Raw genomic sequence first — 15,897 nt, forward strand, 5'->3', positions numbered from 1 at the left:
GAAGTGATGGTGATCCCGCCTTCATAAACATGCTGCTATCTACAAGTTAAGAGTAAGAAAGAAGACTTTGATAGAAATATGTAGGAATTGTTGCTTAGGCCAACCAGACTAGGTGACTAGTCACCTGACTACCATAGGTGGCTCAGTGGCTAAGACACTGAGCTTGTCGATCAGAAAGGTCGGCTTTTCGGCAGTTCGAATCCCTAGTACAGGTCTCCTGAATGGGTAGGGGGTTGGACTAGATGACTTCCAAGGTCCCTTCCAACTATGTTCCTGTTCCTGTTATTGGCTAAGCCAGCCGAGAACTGCCGGATAGCATTTAGAAGCAGTTCAGGCAGACCCATTCCTATTCACTGAATTGTAAGAAGACGTCCATTACAGTTGGACTTGCAAGATTCTGTAATAATAGCAAATCTTCAAGAAAAGTAGCCTTGGTCTTTTTATGGAATTGATTTCCGGGCGTGATCCATCTAGTGCAGGGGTCTCCAACCTTGGCAACTTGAAGCCTGGCGGACTGGGGAATTCTGGGAGTTGAAGTCCGGCAGGCTTCAAGTTGCCAAGGTTGGAGGCCCCTAATCTAGTGGGGTTAATACTCCCAAGTGTGCTTCTCGGGTTAATGGATATTTGGTTGCCTCTTGGAGTTTTGTCAGTCGGTTCTAAGGCCAGCGCCGTTCCCGGGGAATAAGGCTCTCCTGATTGATCCGCCAGATTAGGAAAATCCCATAAACCCTGTGATTCTGCCAGCAAATCCATTTAAGAAGATACAATTGAATCTGGCAGTAGTTCCAGCTCAGTGCCTTCAACCCTCCTCAGATGACAATGATTGTCAATCAGCTGGTGTCCTCCTTAGCCTCATAATCGCCCTCCAACTGCTTTTTTAAAAGTGGCAAGTTACCAGGTTCCATTCTTGTCTTCAGAAGGCATCACGGTCCATTGGGCCTCTGCTAAAGATCAGCAATTAAAATAGCTGTAGTTACAAATATAGTTTTTGTTGTTGTTGTTGTTTACATTTATATCCCGCCCTTCTCCGAAGACTCAGGGCGGCTTACAGTGTGTAAGGCAATAGTCTCATTCTATTTGTATATTTACAAAGTCAACTTATTGCCCCCCCAACAATCTGGGTCCTCATTTTACCTACCTTACAAAGGATGGAAGGCTGAGTCAACCTTGGACCTGGTGGGACTAGAACCTGCAGTAATTGCAGGCAGCTGTGTTTTAATAACAGGCTTCTTACAGCCTGAGCCACCACGGCCCTTTTAGTTATAAAATTAGCCAAGCACAGCTATTTGTTGCTGGCAATCCTTATGATTTATATTGATATATTGATCATCAATTGTGTTGTAAATGTTGTACCTTGATGAACGTATCTTTTCTTTTATGTACACTGAGAGCATATGCACCAAGACAAATTCCTTGTGTGTCCAATCACACTTGGCCAATAAAAAATTCTATTCTATTTGTTTCATCACGCCAGGCTTCTGTATGCAAGCTCTGATCCAATTATAGAAGCTCGTTGTCACAACGATTCATTCATTCATACCTATGTATGATTTACATCAGGGGTCTCCAACCTTGGCAACTTTAAGACTTGTGGACTTCAACTCCCAGAATTCCTCAGCCAGCTTTGCTTTGCTGGCTGAGGAATTCTGGGAGTTGAAGTCCATAAGTTGTAAAGTTGCCAAGGTTGGAGACCCCTCATTTACATAGCAGCCCATATCACACAAGATGCTTACAGGATTCAAACACATACAAACTTCAGATAGTTCTCAACTTTCGACAGTTCATTTAGTTGACTGTTCACCAGGTTATAACAGCACTGAAAAAAGCGACCGACGACCATTTTTCACACTTACGCCTGAAGCAGCATGTGATCGGAATCCGGACGCTTGGTAACTGGCATGTATTTTTGACAGTTGCAGTGTTGCTTGATTACATTTTGCGACTTTCTGGCAAGCAAAGTCAATGGGGAAGCCAGATTCACTTAACAACCATGCCGCTAGCTTAACTTAATTGATTTACTTAACAACCGTGGCAAGAAAGTTCATAAAATGGGGACAAAAGTGACTTAACCAGGGGTGAAATGCTCCCGGTTCAGACCGGATTGCCCGATCCGGTAGCGATGGCGGCAGGTGGTTCGGAAAACTGGTAGCAAAAATCCCTGCCCTCCCCCACCCACATGCCCAGCTGAGCCGCACGATCATCAGAGGTTTTTTTGTTTTTGTTTTTACTTTTAAAAGCATTTTTTCTTCGGCCGAAAAAATGCTTTTAAAAGTAAAAAAAAAAAAACTTCTGATGATCAGGAGGCTCATCTGGGATCATCAGAACCTTTTAAAAGCATTTTTTCTACAAACTCTTCGGCTGAAGAGATTGTAGAAAAAATGCTTTTAAAAGGCTCCTCTGGCTATCCTAGCTGAGTTACCTGATCATCAGAGGCTTTTAAAAGTGTTTTTTCTACAAGCTCTTCCGCCAAAGAGGTTGTAGAAAAAATGCTTTTAAAGTTTTTTTTAAAAAAAGTTGGCCAAGCCCCCCAGTCACATTACACCCCCCCCCACCAAGCCACGCCCACAGAACCGGTAGTAACAAATTTTACATTTCACCCCTGGACTTAACCATTGCCTTTGCTTAGCAGCAACAAAATTTTGGTCTTGATTTTGGATGTAAGTCGAGGACTACCTGTACCATAGATTATCTCCCAGAGCCCAAGTATAAACATTGACTCCGCTCACCATTAATAGTTAACAGACCTCATTTGTCCCAAATGCCTAAAGAGACAGCCAGGTCATCTTTGCCTTGTAGAAGACTAACATAGTTGGGGATAATCTGAATCTCTGGGGTATGCAGAATCCTGCTGTTGAGAAGGTTCAACTCCAGGATCCAGCAAGATGTCATTATTTGACAGAAAAGATCCAGATAATGTCCTCTACAGATTTGGTGGGACAAGCAAAATCAATAGGAGAAAGGCAGAATTTCAAACATCCTCACTCTTAAGCCACAGAGAACTTTATAGGTGGTGACCAGCACTTTGTATTGTACCCAAGACCTACTGGGCCCACCTCATTTTAGACATTAATACAATTGAGCGTGTCCAGAAATATTTTACAAGAAGAGTTCTCCACTCCTCTGACCACAACAAAATATCTTATGCTACCAGACTTGAAATCCTGGGTTTAGAAAATTTAGAACTCCACCACCTTCGGCATGACCTGAGTATAACTCATAATATCATCTGCTACGATGTCCTTCCTGTCGAAGACTACTTCAGCTTCAATCGCAAAAATACACGAGCACACAATAGATTCAAACTTAATGTGAACCGCTCCAATCTTGATTGTAGGAAATATGACTTCAGTAACAAAGTTGTTAATGCCTGGAATGCACTACCAGACTCTGTGGTCTCTTCCCAAAATCCCCCAAAGCTTTAACCAAAGACTGTCTACTACTGACCTCACCCCATTCCTAAGAGGTCTGTAAGAGGCGTGCATAAGAGCACCAGCGTGCCTACCGTTCCTGTCCTAATGTTCCCTTTGATTGCATCCAATTTGTATGGTTATTTCATGCTTATACTTATATATACTATTGTGTTTGACAAATAAAAATAAATAAATAAAAATTGCAGCTGACAGAGCGGTGATGTTAGATGGGTGTAACAAGGACCGCCAAAAATGCCATCTGGCCTAGCTTCCATGTTTCTCAAAGGTGCTTTTTCAAAAGGCACCTGGACTATTTTTTTTAATCCTTTGAGAAAGAAGGAGATGTTTTGCTTCTCGTCCAAAAAGCTCCATCAGTTTTGATGAAGCTTCTTCAATGAGAAGCAAAAATGTCTTCTTCTTCTTCTTCTTCAAGGGAAAAAAAACATAGTTCCAGTTGCCTTTTTGAAAAAGCACCTTTGAGACAACCATGACCTGGATGACTGAGAATCTCCATAGACCTGCAGTTTCTAAGTGTACTTCAAAGACAGCCCCATGTAGAGAACATTACAGTAATCTAAGCAAGAAGTGACCAAGACGTGAGTTACTACCAGCAGGGCTTCCCAATCTGGTTTTGCTTGCAGACCTATGTCAATAATCATCCATCTTAGGTTAAATTTGAAGTCTTTTCATGCTACCCATAAAAGATTGCACCAGAGCCATAGGAAACATAATAAAGAATTATGGACATTTGACAGCAGGAGATGCCATAATGTAAAAAAGTAATTTTCACCCCTGTCCTGTTACAAACATAATACAGTACAGGGACAATTTATTGTACCTTTGCCTTAACTGCATAACTTAAAATTCCCATTACTCTGCCCCCCAGCCTTGCCAAATCCATTTAGTGGAAAGTGCAAAAGGGAAAAGGTATATAGAACATAGAATAACAGAGTTGGAAGTGATCTTGGAGGTCATCTAGTCCAACCCTGGGCCTCTGGTGGCTCAGACTGCTAAGACAGCCAACTAACAGCCAACTAACCCGCTCACAGCAACATGGAATGGGGATTTTGCAGTATCCTTCCCCTGGAGTGGGGTGGGAATGGAGATTTTGCAATATCCTTCCCCACTTCTAGGGGAAGGATATTGCAAAATCTTCATTCCCACCCCACTCTAGGATGATTTTGCAATATCCTGCCCCCAGGAATGTGGGAGGGAATAGAGATTTTGCAGTATCCTTCCCCTGCCACGTCCACCAAGCCACACCCACAGCCACACCCACAGGACCGGTAGTAAAAAAAAATTGGATTACACCACTGCTGCAAAGTCTTTTATAGCACAAAAATCTATAGGACATACTGGGCAAGGCTTTGTCTGAATTGTATCTGCTTGTCCCAAATCAAACGTCTTGAGTGTGAATCTCTACACCTCAAGATATTACGGGCTGATAAGTAGAGAATGGATCTTCCAAATTCTCATCCCATTCCTTCGAAGTCTGCCCCACCCTTTCTACATGCTGCAAGCTTGTTAAAATTATACTATTCCATCGTATCTTTGTAACTAATTTATGGACCAACATCATATAGATAGTGTTGCTATGCATTGTTATTTTTCATTTAGGTAACCTACCTTGCTGATTGTGTTTTGCTGTCCAGCACCTAGAATCTATAAATACCGCAAAATAAATGAAGTTCAAAACTGTGCAGAGCAAGAGAGATAGAGAGACACACAAAGGGCCTCTGTGGCTCAGACTGGTAAGACAGTCTGTTATTAACACAGCTGCCTGCAATTACTGCAGGTTCTAGTCCCACCAGGCCCAAGGTTGACTCACTTCCATCCTTTATAAAGTAGGTAAAATGAGGACCCAGATTGTTGGGGGCAATAAGTTGACTTTGTATATAAATATACAAATAGGATGAAGACTATTGCTAACATAGTGTAAGCCACCCTGAGTCTTCGGAGAAGGGCGGGATATAAATGCAAATAAAAAAAAAATACAGAGAAGCACATTCACAAGAGGCCTAAAGCAGCTAATGGCAGTGTTTTCAATTTCAACATCTCTTGACTTCTTAATTTGGTCCCGACACATTAACAAGTGCTGAAACTCCCAAATTACTTCTTGTATTGAATGATGTCTTAGAGGAGTTTAAATCTTTGGCTGATTTCTGTAGACAGTTGAAAATTACTAAAATTACTATTAATATTGTTAATTTTCCAAGGGGTTTGAAAGGAAGAGTTGGCTTGCCATGTTTTAACAAATCAACGCTCTTGCCTTTTTTTTTTAAAAAAAATGTTAAATACGTCTTGTGATTTTCAGATGAACAGGGTCATCTGAAAAAGATTCTTTTTCATTATGTAAATCAGGAAACGTTGAAGTAGGATTGAGTGTCAGTATTTTTGTGTTACAAGTAAAGTGCATTTGAAGGGATACCTAACATAATTTGGTTCTGCTCTGGGGTTGTCACATTTTGGTTTAATACCCACATTATTATTAATAGAATTTTGAGGGTTCTGTTTTAAATTTTGAGAGGGATAGAATCAAGATCATGCGAAGTTATAGTACCGCATTAAGGCCACACTTGGAATACAGCATCCAGTTCTGGTCACCTCAATATAAAAAAAGATGTTGAGACTGGAAGGAGTACAGAGAAGTGCAACAAGAAAGATTGAGGGGTTGAAGGCTAAAACATATGAAGTATGGCTGCAGGAACTGGGAATGCCTAATCTAGAGAAAAGACAGGCTATGGGACACATAATAGCAGGCTTCCAACATTTGAGGGGCTCCTACAAAGTTGAGGGATCGAACTATTTTCCAAAACATCAAAAGACAAGACAGGAAGCAATGGATGGAAACCAGGAGCAGGTTTCAAAACCTGTCACTACGGGTTTGCTCATGGGTGCACACGCGCTTGTGCGCGCACACAACACTTCTGTGCATGCACAGAAGCGTCCGGGTGGGTGGACGGAGTTGAACCAGTAGGAACCAGAGGTGGGTTTCAGCAGGTTCTTTTTTTTTTTGCCAATTTTTTAAAAAAATTTTACAAGCATAATTAAAAAAATCATTGTGAACAAATTATTGGTCAGGTACATCTTTAAACATATCACGTTTCACCTAAGTTATAGTCTAATACAATGTATTTTCCTTCTTCTTCTTTAAATTCAATTATTTGTTTGCACACAATCTGATTATAGAAGTAAATCAAATTCAACCCATTCAGGAAAATATTTAAATTAAATCTAGTCCCCGTGCTTAATTCCCTTCAACGTCATTAATAAATTCTATTTACGTTTTAAAATTTCACCACTCTCAGCTTTATATCTACATTACCAATCAGAGATCATCCTATCTAAAATCTCTTTCTTAAAACTGCACAAGCCTTGGAGAGAATTTGTAGATTGGCGGCTAATTGAATAACAAGGTTTCAGCAGGTTCTGACCAGTTCTGGAGAACCGGTAGTGGAAATTTTGAGTAGTTTGGAGAACCGGTAGTAAAAATTCTGACTGGCCCCACCCCCATCTATTCTCTGCCTCCCAAGTCCCAGCTGATCGGGAGGAAATGGGGATTTTGCAGTCACCTTACCCTGGATTGGGGATGGAATGGAGATTTTATAATATCCTTCCCCTGGACTGGGGTAGGAATGGAGATTTTACAGTACCCTTCCCCTGCCACGCCCACCAAGCCATGCCACACTCACCAAGCCACACCCACAGAACTGGTAGTAAAAAAAATTGAAACCCACCACTGGTAGGAGCCCACCATTGATGGAAACTAACCAAGAGAAAAGCAACCTAGAACTAAGAAGTCGTCTCCTAACTGTGTGAGTAATCAACCAATGGAACAGCTTGCCTTCAGAAGCTGTGGGTACTCCTATCACTGAAGGTTTGCAGCAAGAAACTGAATAACCATTTATCTGAAGTGGTATAGAATCTCCTGCTCAAGCAGGGGGTTGGACTAGAAGACCTCCAAGGTCCCGTCCAACTCTAGTATTCTAGATTCCAAGAGAAGAGAAATAAGGATGTGATGCTAAATAACACGCCCCCAAATAGGTATATAACAGTTTATGAAGAACTTTTGCACTTAATGAAATTTGGATTGTAGCTGACAGTTTTGCCATTTTAGAAAAAAACAAAAACTTCCAAACTTAAAATCCTGGAGTAAAAAAATACGTTCACTCTTACCTTTATATTGGCTCTCTCTTAATGTAATGGGAAAAAAAGAACTTACTTCTCTTGAACTACACATTTTAATTCTGTCTTTTATTACTGGCTTTTAAGAGTTGCCTTAACTCTTTAGGAGAACTAGACATTAAATAAATCTTGCCCCAAGTGGATCTGTCTAGATCTGCTGGACTTCGTTCCCTGCATTTTTAGCTGGGCAAGATTAACCATGACAGAGAAATTATCAAGTTTCAAAACAACCAATTCCAGAAGAAGCCTGAAGGTCCGTTACGAAAAGGGGGAAAATGTTATTAGATGGATCTTCCGTTTGACCTAGCAGGACAGCTTTGACATCCTTCAGAGAATAAAAATAAAAAATTTGGACCTGGGATGACTAGCTAATCTCTCACGCTGTAGAACAGGGATCTCCAACCTTGATCACTTTAAGACTTGTGGACTTCAACTCCCAGAGTCCCTCAGCCAGCAAAGCAAGGTTGGAAACCCCTGATTTAATCCAAGCTTCGTCCCTTTAAGACTTGTGGACTTCAACTCCCAGAGTCCCTCAGCCAGCAAAGCTGGCTGAGGAACTCTGGGAGTTGAAGTCCACAAGTCTTAAAGGGACTAAGGTTGGAGATCCCTGCTGTAGAAGAGCAGGCTGAGCTGGAAGGTGAGATTAAATGTGTCATCACTTCGGAGTCATTGCGTTGCCACAAGAGACTTAAGTCCAGCCACCATTGAATTCCCTTGACATTCTAGCGCCAATTTTGCCTCGACCATTAGTTGACTATATTCTTGTACTTAGGGATCATGGCTGCATCAGCTCCTGGTTCGGAGGAGGGGTTGGAACCGGGACCATCTGATAGGGATGGCATGTCTCCCCTGGAGAGGCCAGGGAAGGGGTGAAGTGTAAAATTTGTTACTACCGGTTCTGTGGGCATGGCTTGGTGTGGGGGTAATGTGACTGGGTGGGCGTGATCAATTTTTTTTTAACTTTTAAAAGCATTTTTTCCCCAAAGTGGTTGTAAAAAAATGCTTTTAAAAGCCTCTGATGATCAGGCAACTCAGCTGGGATTGCCAGAGGAGTTTTTTAAAAGCATTTTTTTTACAACTTCTTCAGCCGAAGTGGTTGTAGATTCCAGTTCTTGATCTTTCATTTGAGAAACAGGACATCCCAAACTTGAATTGACATAAAGAACAGGAATGTGTGTCAGCAGTAGAATTCCTCCTCCTGTGCATCTTGTCTGTCACTGCCTATGACTGTGACACGTTACATTGCATTTTCTGGAGCGTGATATTTCCATCTTTCTCCCCCTCTTTCACGATAAATTCAACTGAATCTAGGCCTCCATAAAACTCGTTTTCTGAGGCCTCAAAGAAGCCAGCGTAAATCAATTTTATGGTACAGCATGTTCGCCTAAAATGGTGTCTTGTAGAATATAAGCATATCACATAATGACCATTTTGGCACAAAACGACTGCATTTTGTATTCTGAAATAAGTGCACAATTGTTCTCTTCCATTCTTTGCTCCATTTGCTGCTCATGCCTGAAATGAAAGGAGACCTTGAGCTTCCAATATTTTCATTCTTAGTCTTCTGCATAAGCATAAGTTCTGCTTAACTTATGTGGTTTATAGTTGCATTGCTGGGCCAGCTGTTCCTTTAAGATAAACTGCTATGTGAATTACACATCTGTGTGGGAAGAAAATCCGCAGCATAAACTGGTTGAACCTTTCTGAGTTTGCCTGGTAGTATTTGGTGTTTTACTTGTCTTTGAAAATTACTGTTGTGATCATGAGAGACTAGAACAAGGGTCCCCAACCCCTGGTCTGTGGACTGGCACTGGGCCACAGCATGCCAGAAACCGGACCACACAAACAAGCAAAGATCCCATCTGCCGGGATCCAGGCAGCATGCAAAACCACACCCCTTCTGGTCTACAGGAAAACCTCACGGAACCGGTCTCAAAAGGTTGGGGGCAGGGAAGGATGAAATTCTACCGGTTCGCACTGGTTCAGGAGAACAGTAGTAATAAAAGCTATGGGTTCGGGCAAACCGGTAGTAAAAAAATATGCTACCAGTTCGTCTGAACCGGTATTTCTGACTATCATTTGTGTCGCACAATTTATATTCGCTAGAAAGCAGGAAATCCTGCTTTCTAGCGAATTAAATCGCATAGCACAGCTGTTTCCCCTCCCCCCCTTTGCTGTTCTATTTTCCTTCTTAAGCCTCCGTTTTCCACGCTGTGCAGTTGTGCCTGCGATGCACATGTGTGCGCAGCACACGTTTGGCATGCACCCCACATGCGTGCGCAGCCAACTGGTGGCAGACTTTGGAGGATTTCACTACTGGTTGGGTGCCTTTGGTGAGATGGGCAGTATATATGTTTAATGAACAAATCATATTTTTTTTGGTAGAAAATCATACATAAGATGCTTACATACAGTCTATCCTAAATTCTGGTCGATAGCGATACATTTCTTTGTGCTTTTTGTGGAATACAGGTAGTCCTCGATGTATGATTACAGTTGAGCCCCAAATTTTTGTTGCTAAGCATGGCAGTTAATTGAGTTTTGCCTCCATTTAACAGCTGTTAAGCGGACCCTTGCAATCGTGAAGCAAATCACATGATCATTAAGCAAATCTGGCTGTTGATTTCACTTGTCGGAAGCTGGCTGGAAAAGATGCGCCCGGAATTTAATCACATGACCATGGGCAATGCTGCAACAGTCATAAAGTGTGAAAACTGGTCATTAGTCACTTTTTTCAACGCTAATTATAATTTTGACAAGTTATTAAAAGAATGGTTGTAAGTCAAGGACTACAATGGCTTAAACCAGTGGTTTCCAGTCCAGAGAGAGAACTGTGTAAAAAAAATAGAAATCTTCTATAGAATCTGCAGAGCTCTCTGCTTTGATAGCCTTTAAGAATATATTTCTCGTTGGTCTTTCCTAGTTCATTTTCTACCATAAACAGATACCATCTAGAACAGGGGTCTCCAACCTTGGCAACTTTATGACTTGTGGACTTCAACTCCCAGAGTTCCTCAGCCAGCAAACTCTGGGAGTTGATGTCCACAAGTCTTAAAGTTGCCAAGGTTGGAGACCCCTGATCTGGGAACCCATTAAGCCACCTCAGCTCAATTGCTGTGTAAAGACGGCCAGCTGGAAACATCTTTCTTGTGATGGATTCTCCATACGTGGCCGTTCCAATACATGCTTGACTTAACAATCTACCATAGTCAAGCAGGCAATTCTGGTGTCAACTTGGAATCGAACCTGGCTGAAGCCATTTGTGCTGCTTCACAGTTGCCATGCACTATGGATGAGGGAGAAAATAGCTAGACCCATGATGGCAACCCTATGGCACAGAGGTGGCACACAGCGCCCTCTTCGATGGCACGTGAGCCGTCGCCCCAGTTCAGTTCTTCTGTGCATGCGCGCATGCCTCCTACCATCCAGCTGGTCTTCACGTCTCTGCTGCACATGCACAGGGGGGGCATGTGCGGGGTAGCGCACATGCGCGGGGCTGCACACGCATTGTATTTTGGGGGTTCAGGTGCACGCTTTGGGCACTCGTTCCGGAAAAGGTTAGCCATCACTGAGCTAGAGCGTCTCGTAGACAAAATAAAGAGCTCTCCCATGGGAACCAAGATCATCCCAACAGGTGGCAGTAGGAGGAGGAGCAGAAGTGGTGGAGGGAGCCTGCCAACTGTTTTGATTGGACAATGTGACCTGTGACGCCTGGGGGAGGGAAACCTTTGTTCTTTTAATTTGTTGTGACTCCGCCCCCCGACCCTGTCCTCATGGAGGAAAGTGACTCAGAGAGTGAGGGAGAGAAGCCAGCAAGGCCTCCCTCGCCAGGACTCTCCTCACTGGCAACGCCTCAAGTCCCAGCTGCTGACGATCAATCCTGGATTGATCCGAGACAGCGACGAAAAGATAAGCGTGCGCAGCAGAGGAAAAGGTGTGGCAGGCTCAGAGATTGCTGAGTCAGTGAGCCACACTCCACAGGGTATAAAAGTGGGTGGAGCTGCCATGTGGCCCTTGTGACGGACAAAAAAGCTACCAAGGGTGCACTGCAGCTCGGTTGTTGGAGGGTTAAAGGACTTTGTCAGTGAGTTTTGGCAACGGATCTTGGACACGAGATAACGGACTCAGAACTTGGCAGGCCTTTGCACGGTCAATGCCAAGTATTTCCTCAACTGAAGAAAATCAGGTCTGTAGCAAATAAAAAGACTGGGAGACACGCGTCTTTGCGTTTGCTCTGTGAAGTGGGGAGGGGGACATAACATAATTACGTGGTAACCACAGGAAACCTTTAGAGTTGGTTTCCACTGGCTGTGCCAATATGATGTGTCCAATAAAACATGTTCTCTGAGGTTCTTCTGATTTCTTTGGATGCGTTACTCGGAACGCTGACATCTGGTCAATCATTTCCCTAAAGTCAATACACTACTGAAACCTGCGGCCAGTAATTGGCATGTTATGGGACTTCGGTCTTACCAGTTTTGCGCCTCTTCATTGCCGCTCCCTTTTTGCAAACATTTTTGTAACTTTCCCATCGTTCTGACAGGTGACCGAAGAGGAAGAGTCAGCTAATCACACCGTGATGATTCAGGAAACTTTGCAACCGGCTTCGCTGGAGTTGTCCGAGCAGCACCATTTGGTGGTCTCCTCAGATGACATGGAAGGCATTGGGACAGTGACAGTTTATACTCAGGGCGGAGAAGCCTCAGAACTGATTGTTTATGTGCAAGAAGCCCTGCAGCCGATAGAAGAGCAGGAGCAACCTGGAGAGGACATCTAAATCAAGTCCTTCGGGCAGGTAAGCCTCATGGCACTGGATGATGCCATGTTGCAAGCCATTTGGGGGAGATACCCCTCAAATTGGCATGGCAAGAGTTAGTACCTTCCAACAACTCTCTGATTCTCTGCCTAACTACTGTATTTTTCGGAGTATAAGACGCACCGGAGTATAAGACGCACCTTAGTTTTTGGGGCGGAAAATAAGAAAAAAACGGATTGGCAGGTGGATCGGCCTCCTGGAATACCCCCAAACAGCTGTTCCCCGGAGGTGAATTTTAGCAAAAGGTTCCTTGGTTGTGAGCTCTATGCCTTGCTTTTTTTTTTTTTTTCTGCCTCTGAAACTCCATTTCGGAAAAAACTTTTTTCTGCCTCTGAAAGCCTCCAAAACAGAGCTTCAGAAAAAAAGCCTCTGAAGTTTTTTTCTAAGCTCCGTTTGGGGCTTTTTTTCTAAGCTCCGTTTGGGGCTTTTTTTTTTTTTTTTTTAAGCTCCGTTTTTTTCTAAGCTCTGTTTGGGGCTTTTTTTCTAAGCTCCGTTTGGGGCTTTTTTTCTAAGCTCCGTTTGGGGCTTTTTTTTCTGAAGCTCCGTTTGGGGCTTTTTCTTTCTTTCTTTTTTTTTTTTGAAGCTCCATTTGGGGCTTTTTTCAGCCTCTGAAACCTCCGTTTGACAAGCTGGGTGAGGCTACATTTAGGGTATAAAACGCACCCAGATTTTCACCTTCTTTTTTTGGGGGGGGGGAAAGGTGCATCTTCTACTCTGAAAAATTCGGTCATTTTTCTCTGACTGATGAAGTTGCTCGAATGAGCAACGAAACATTTCAGATTTGCAAACTTTTGACCCAGTTGCAATGATTCCACCTTTAGACACCTCCTGACACTGCTAAATGATTTTTTTTTTAATTTGTATTTATATCCCGTCCTTCTCCGAAGACTCAGGGTGGCTTATACTAAGTTAAGCAATAGTCTTCATCCATTTGTATATTATATACAAAGTCAACTTATTTCCCCCAACAATCTGGGTCCTCATTTTACCTACCTTATAAAGGATGGAAGGCTGAGTCAACCTTGGGCCTGGTGGGACTTGAACCTGCAGTAATTGCAAGCAGCTGCTAATAACAGACTGCATTAGCAGTCTGAGCCACTCAATGATTTCCCAGTGTATATTTGACAGCAAGCATAAAAGGTTCTTCCTGCAGCTACTAATCCATGGTGTGTTTCACTCCTGCTAGATGTGAGGGTGGCAGTTGATTGGACTCCGGGTAATCCTCGACTTACAACCACAATCGTGAGCAGAATTTCCATTGCTAAGCATGGTGATTTTATAAGTGATTACTGTACTTTCCGGACTATAAAGCACACCTAAATTTAGGAAAACAAGAACAACAAAATTTTTGGCCTCTGCCCCCCCCCCCGCCCCCATTTTCAGGCCTTTTTTCGATCCTTTTTTAGCCCGTTTGGGGGACTTTTTACGGCCTGTTTTCGAGGCTTTTTTCAGCCCGATTTTTAGGCTTTTTTCAGTCCTTTCTTTTGGCCCATTTCTGGGGCTTTTTTTGGGCAGTTTTTGAGGTTTATTTCAGCCCATTTTTGAGGCTTTTTTTACCCATTTTTCGAAAAAAATGGGCCCATTTTCCGAAAAAAATGGGCCAAAAACAGGCCTAAAAAGGCTGAAAAAAAGCCCAAAAACGGGGCGTGTGGAGGCCAAAAAAACGGCCAGTGGGTGGGCGGGGCTTCAACAATATATTTGGTCTATAAGACCCGCAGACATTTTCACCCCCTTTTGGGAGACAAAAAAGTGCATCATAGTCCAAAAAATACGGTATACGACCCCTTTTGTCATAGTTGTTACGTGAATCCCTGCAATTCTTATGTGAATCACATGGCCATTAAGCAAACCCAGCTTCTCTCATTGACTTGGTTGGAAGCCAGCTGGGAAGATTACAAATGGGCGATCACATGACCCCAGGATACGGCAACTATTGTAAGTACATGCCGGTTGCCAAGCGCCTGAATTTTAATCATGTCACCATGGAGATGGTACACTGGTCATAAGTGTGAGGACCAGCTGCAAGTCACTTTTTCAGTGGCATTGTAACTTTGAGGGGTCACTAAACAAATGGTTGTAAGTCAAGGACTTCCCCTAATGGCTTTTCGCAGGAGATATTTTGACACTCACTGAGCCATGAGCCATTTCTGTTTTTGTTTTTTTTAATGCCTTTTTTTCCCCACGAATCTTTCCTTTCTCCCAGGGAACTCAAGAGATCACAGCCTCTTATTACACCGATCCCGGTACCTTCTTCAGGGATCAAATAAGCATCCTGAACAAGCATCTGTGTGAGGAGACCCCAGCCAACAAACCAGGAGGAGCGATCACTGGCAATGTGCCGCGAGGCTCGATAAAACTATCTGGGTGTGTTACATGCACTTTAAGAAAATTGTAGCGTTTCAAAAAAAGGCTCTTTTAATCACCGTTTGAAAAGCTTCTTGAGAAAGCAAAAGGACAATCGGGCAAAAACAGAAGGCCCAGGCAGTGTAGCTGCTTCTAAGGATAAAGCTCCATCCTTTAATTTCTTCCCATCTTTGGCTTCCCTCTTTGCTTCTAGAAAAGAAATCACTCTTTTAATCTTCTAAAGGAGCTTTGCCTTTGTGAGTTTCGAAAAACCCCAGAACGTGATTTGAGTTTTCAAAAGACTTGAGAATGTTATCTGAAGCAGCTGGGTTCTCTTTTAGATCGTTCATCTTTTAATTTCACCTCCTTCCAGTTTCTCAAGGATGCAAAGCTGCCGCCGTAGTTTCCCCAGGCTCCTATGAGAAAGGAAATGTTTTATTATTACCATGTATTTGCGGCACATAGATTGAAAATAATTTGGGAAGGCTGAGGAGGGTCTGACCATCCCTGAAGTTTTATTTTGCTTTTCCTCCTTATTCGCCTTTGCAAGATTACAACAGTGTTTTTCAGGAGTATAAAAAAACAACCGTGGACTTTTTTTCTTTTTTTCCTGAGCTTGGCCACTCTATTTCTGATTGATGTTCATAGTGCCGGGTTATGTTCCCCATAATGCATAATGAATGCAATTTTGAGCCATAGAGAAGTAATTTAGCATCAAGAAAGCTGTGAAAACCAGAGTGATAAAGTGGAGTTTGGGGTCCTGTTTGCCTTGTCTGACAAATGTTTGAACATTTCTTCATGAAAAGCCCAGCTTACAATCCATTATGGTTCATATGTCTTTATCAAACTAAGCAATTTGGCATGAAATACGGTACACTGGCCACCAGGGCTGATCTGGAGAAGGCCTTAATTTTTACTAAGCCTTCTTGAAGAATGGAGGAAATGGATGCTAGGAAGCTCAGGCAATATTTAGTCCAGGGGTCTCCAACCTTGCTTTGCTGGCTGAGGGACTCTGGGAGTTGAAGTCCACAAGTCTTAAAGGGACCAAGGTTGGATTAAATCAGGGGTCTCCAACCTTGCTTTGCTGGCTGAGGGACTCTGGGAGTTGAAGTCCACAAGTCTTAAAGGGACCAAGGTTGGATT

General features: G+C 42.9%; 1 protein-coding gene across 2 annotated transcripts in view; it reads left to right on the plus strand.

Moving 5' to 3' along the window:
- ZFAT (zinc finger and AT-hook domain containing) overlaps positions 1–15,737 on the plus strand; it is a 210,901-nt gene extending 195,164 nt beyond the window's left edge. For both annotated transcript variants that reach the window (XM_058175106.1, XM_058175105.1), the window contains exons 16-17: positions 12,139–12,390; positions 14,615–15,737. In XM_058175106.1, coding sequence (XP_058031089.1) covers positions 12,139–12,372 — 234 coding nt within the window. In that variant the 3' untranslated portion in view covers positions 12,373–12,390; positions 14,615–15,737. The remainder of the gene's footprint in view (positions 1–12,138; positions 12,391–14,614) is intronic.
- The last annotated feature ends 160 nt before the right edge of the window (positions 15,738–15,897 follow it).

Source organism: Ahaetulla prasina, chromosome 3 (assembly GCF_028640845.1).
Source record: "Ahaetulla prasina isolate Xishuangbanna chromosome 3, ASM2864084v1, whole genome shotgun sequence".
NCBI classification, from domain to species: Eukaryota; Metazoa; Chordata; class Lepidosauria; order Squamata; family Colubridae; genus Ahaetulla; species Ahaetulla prasina.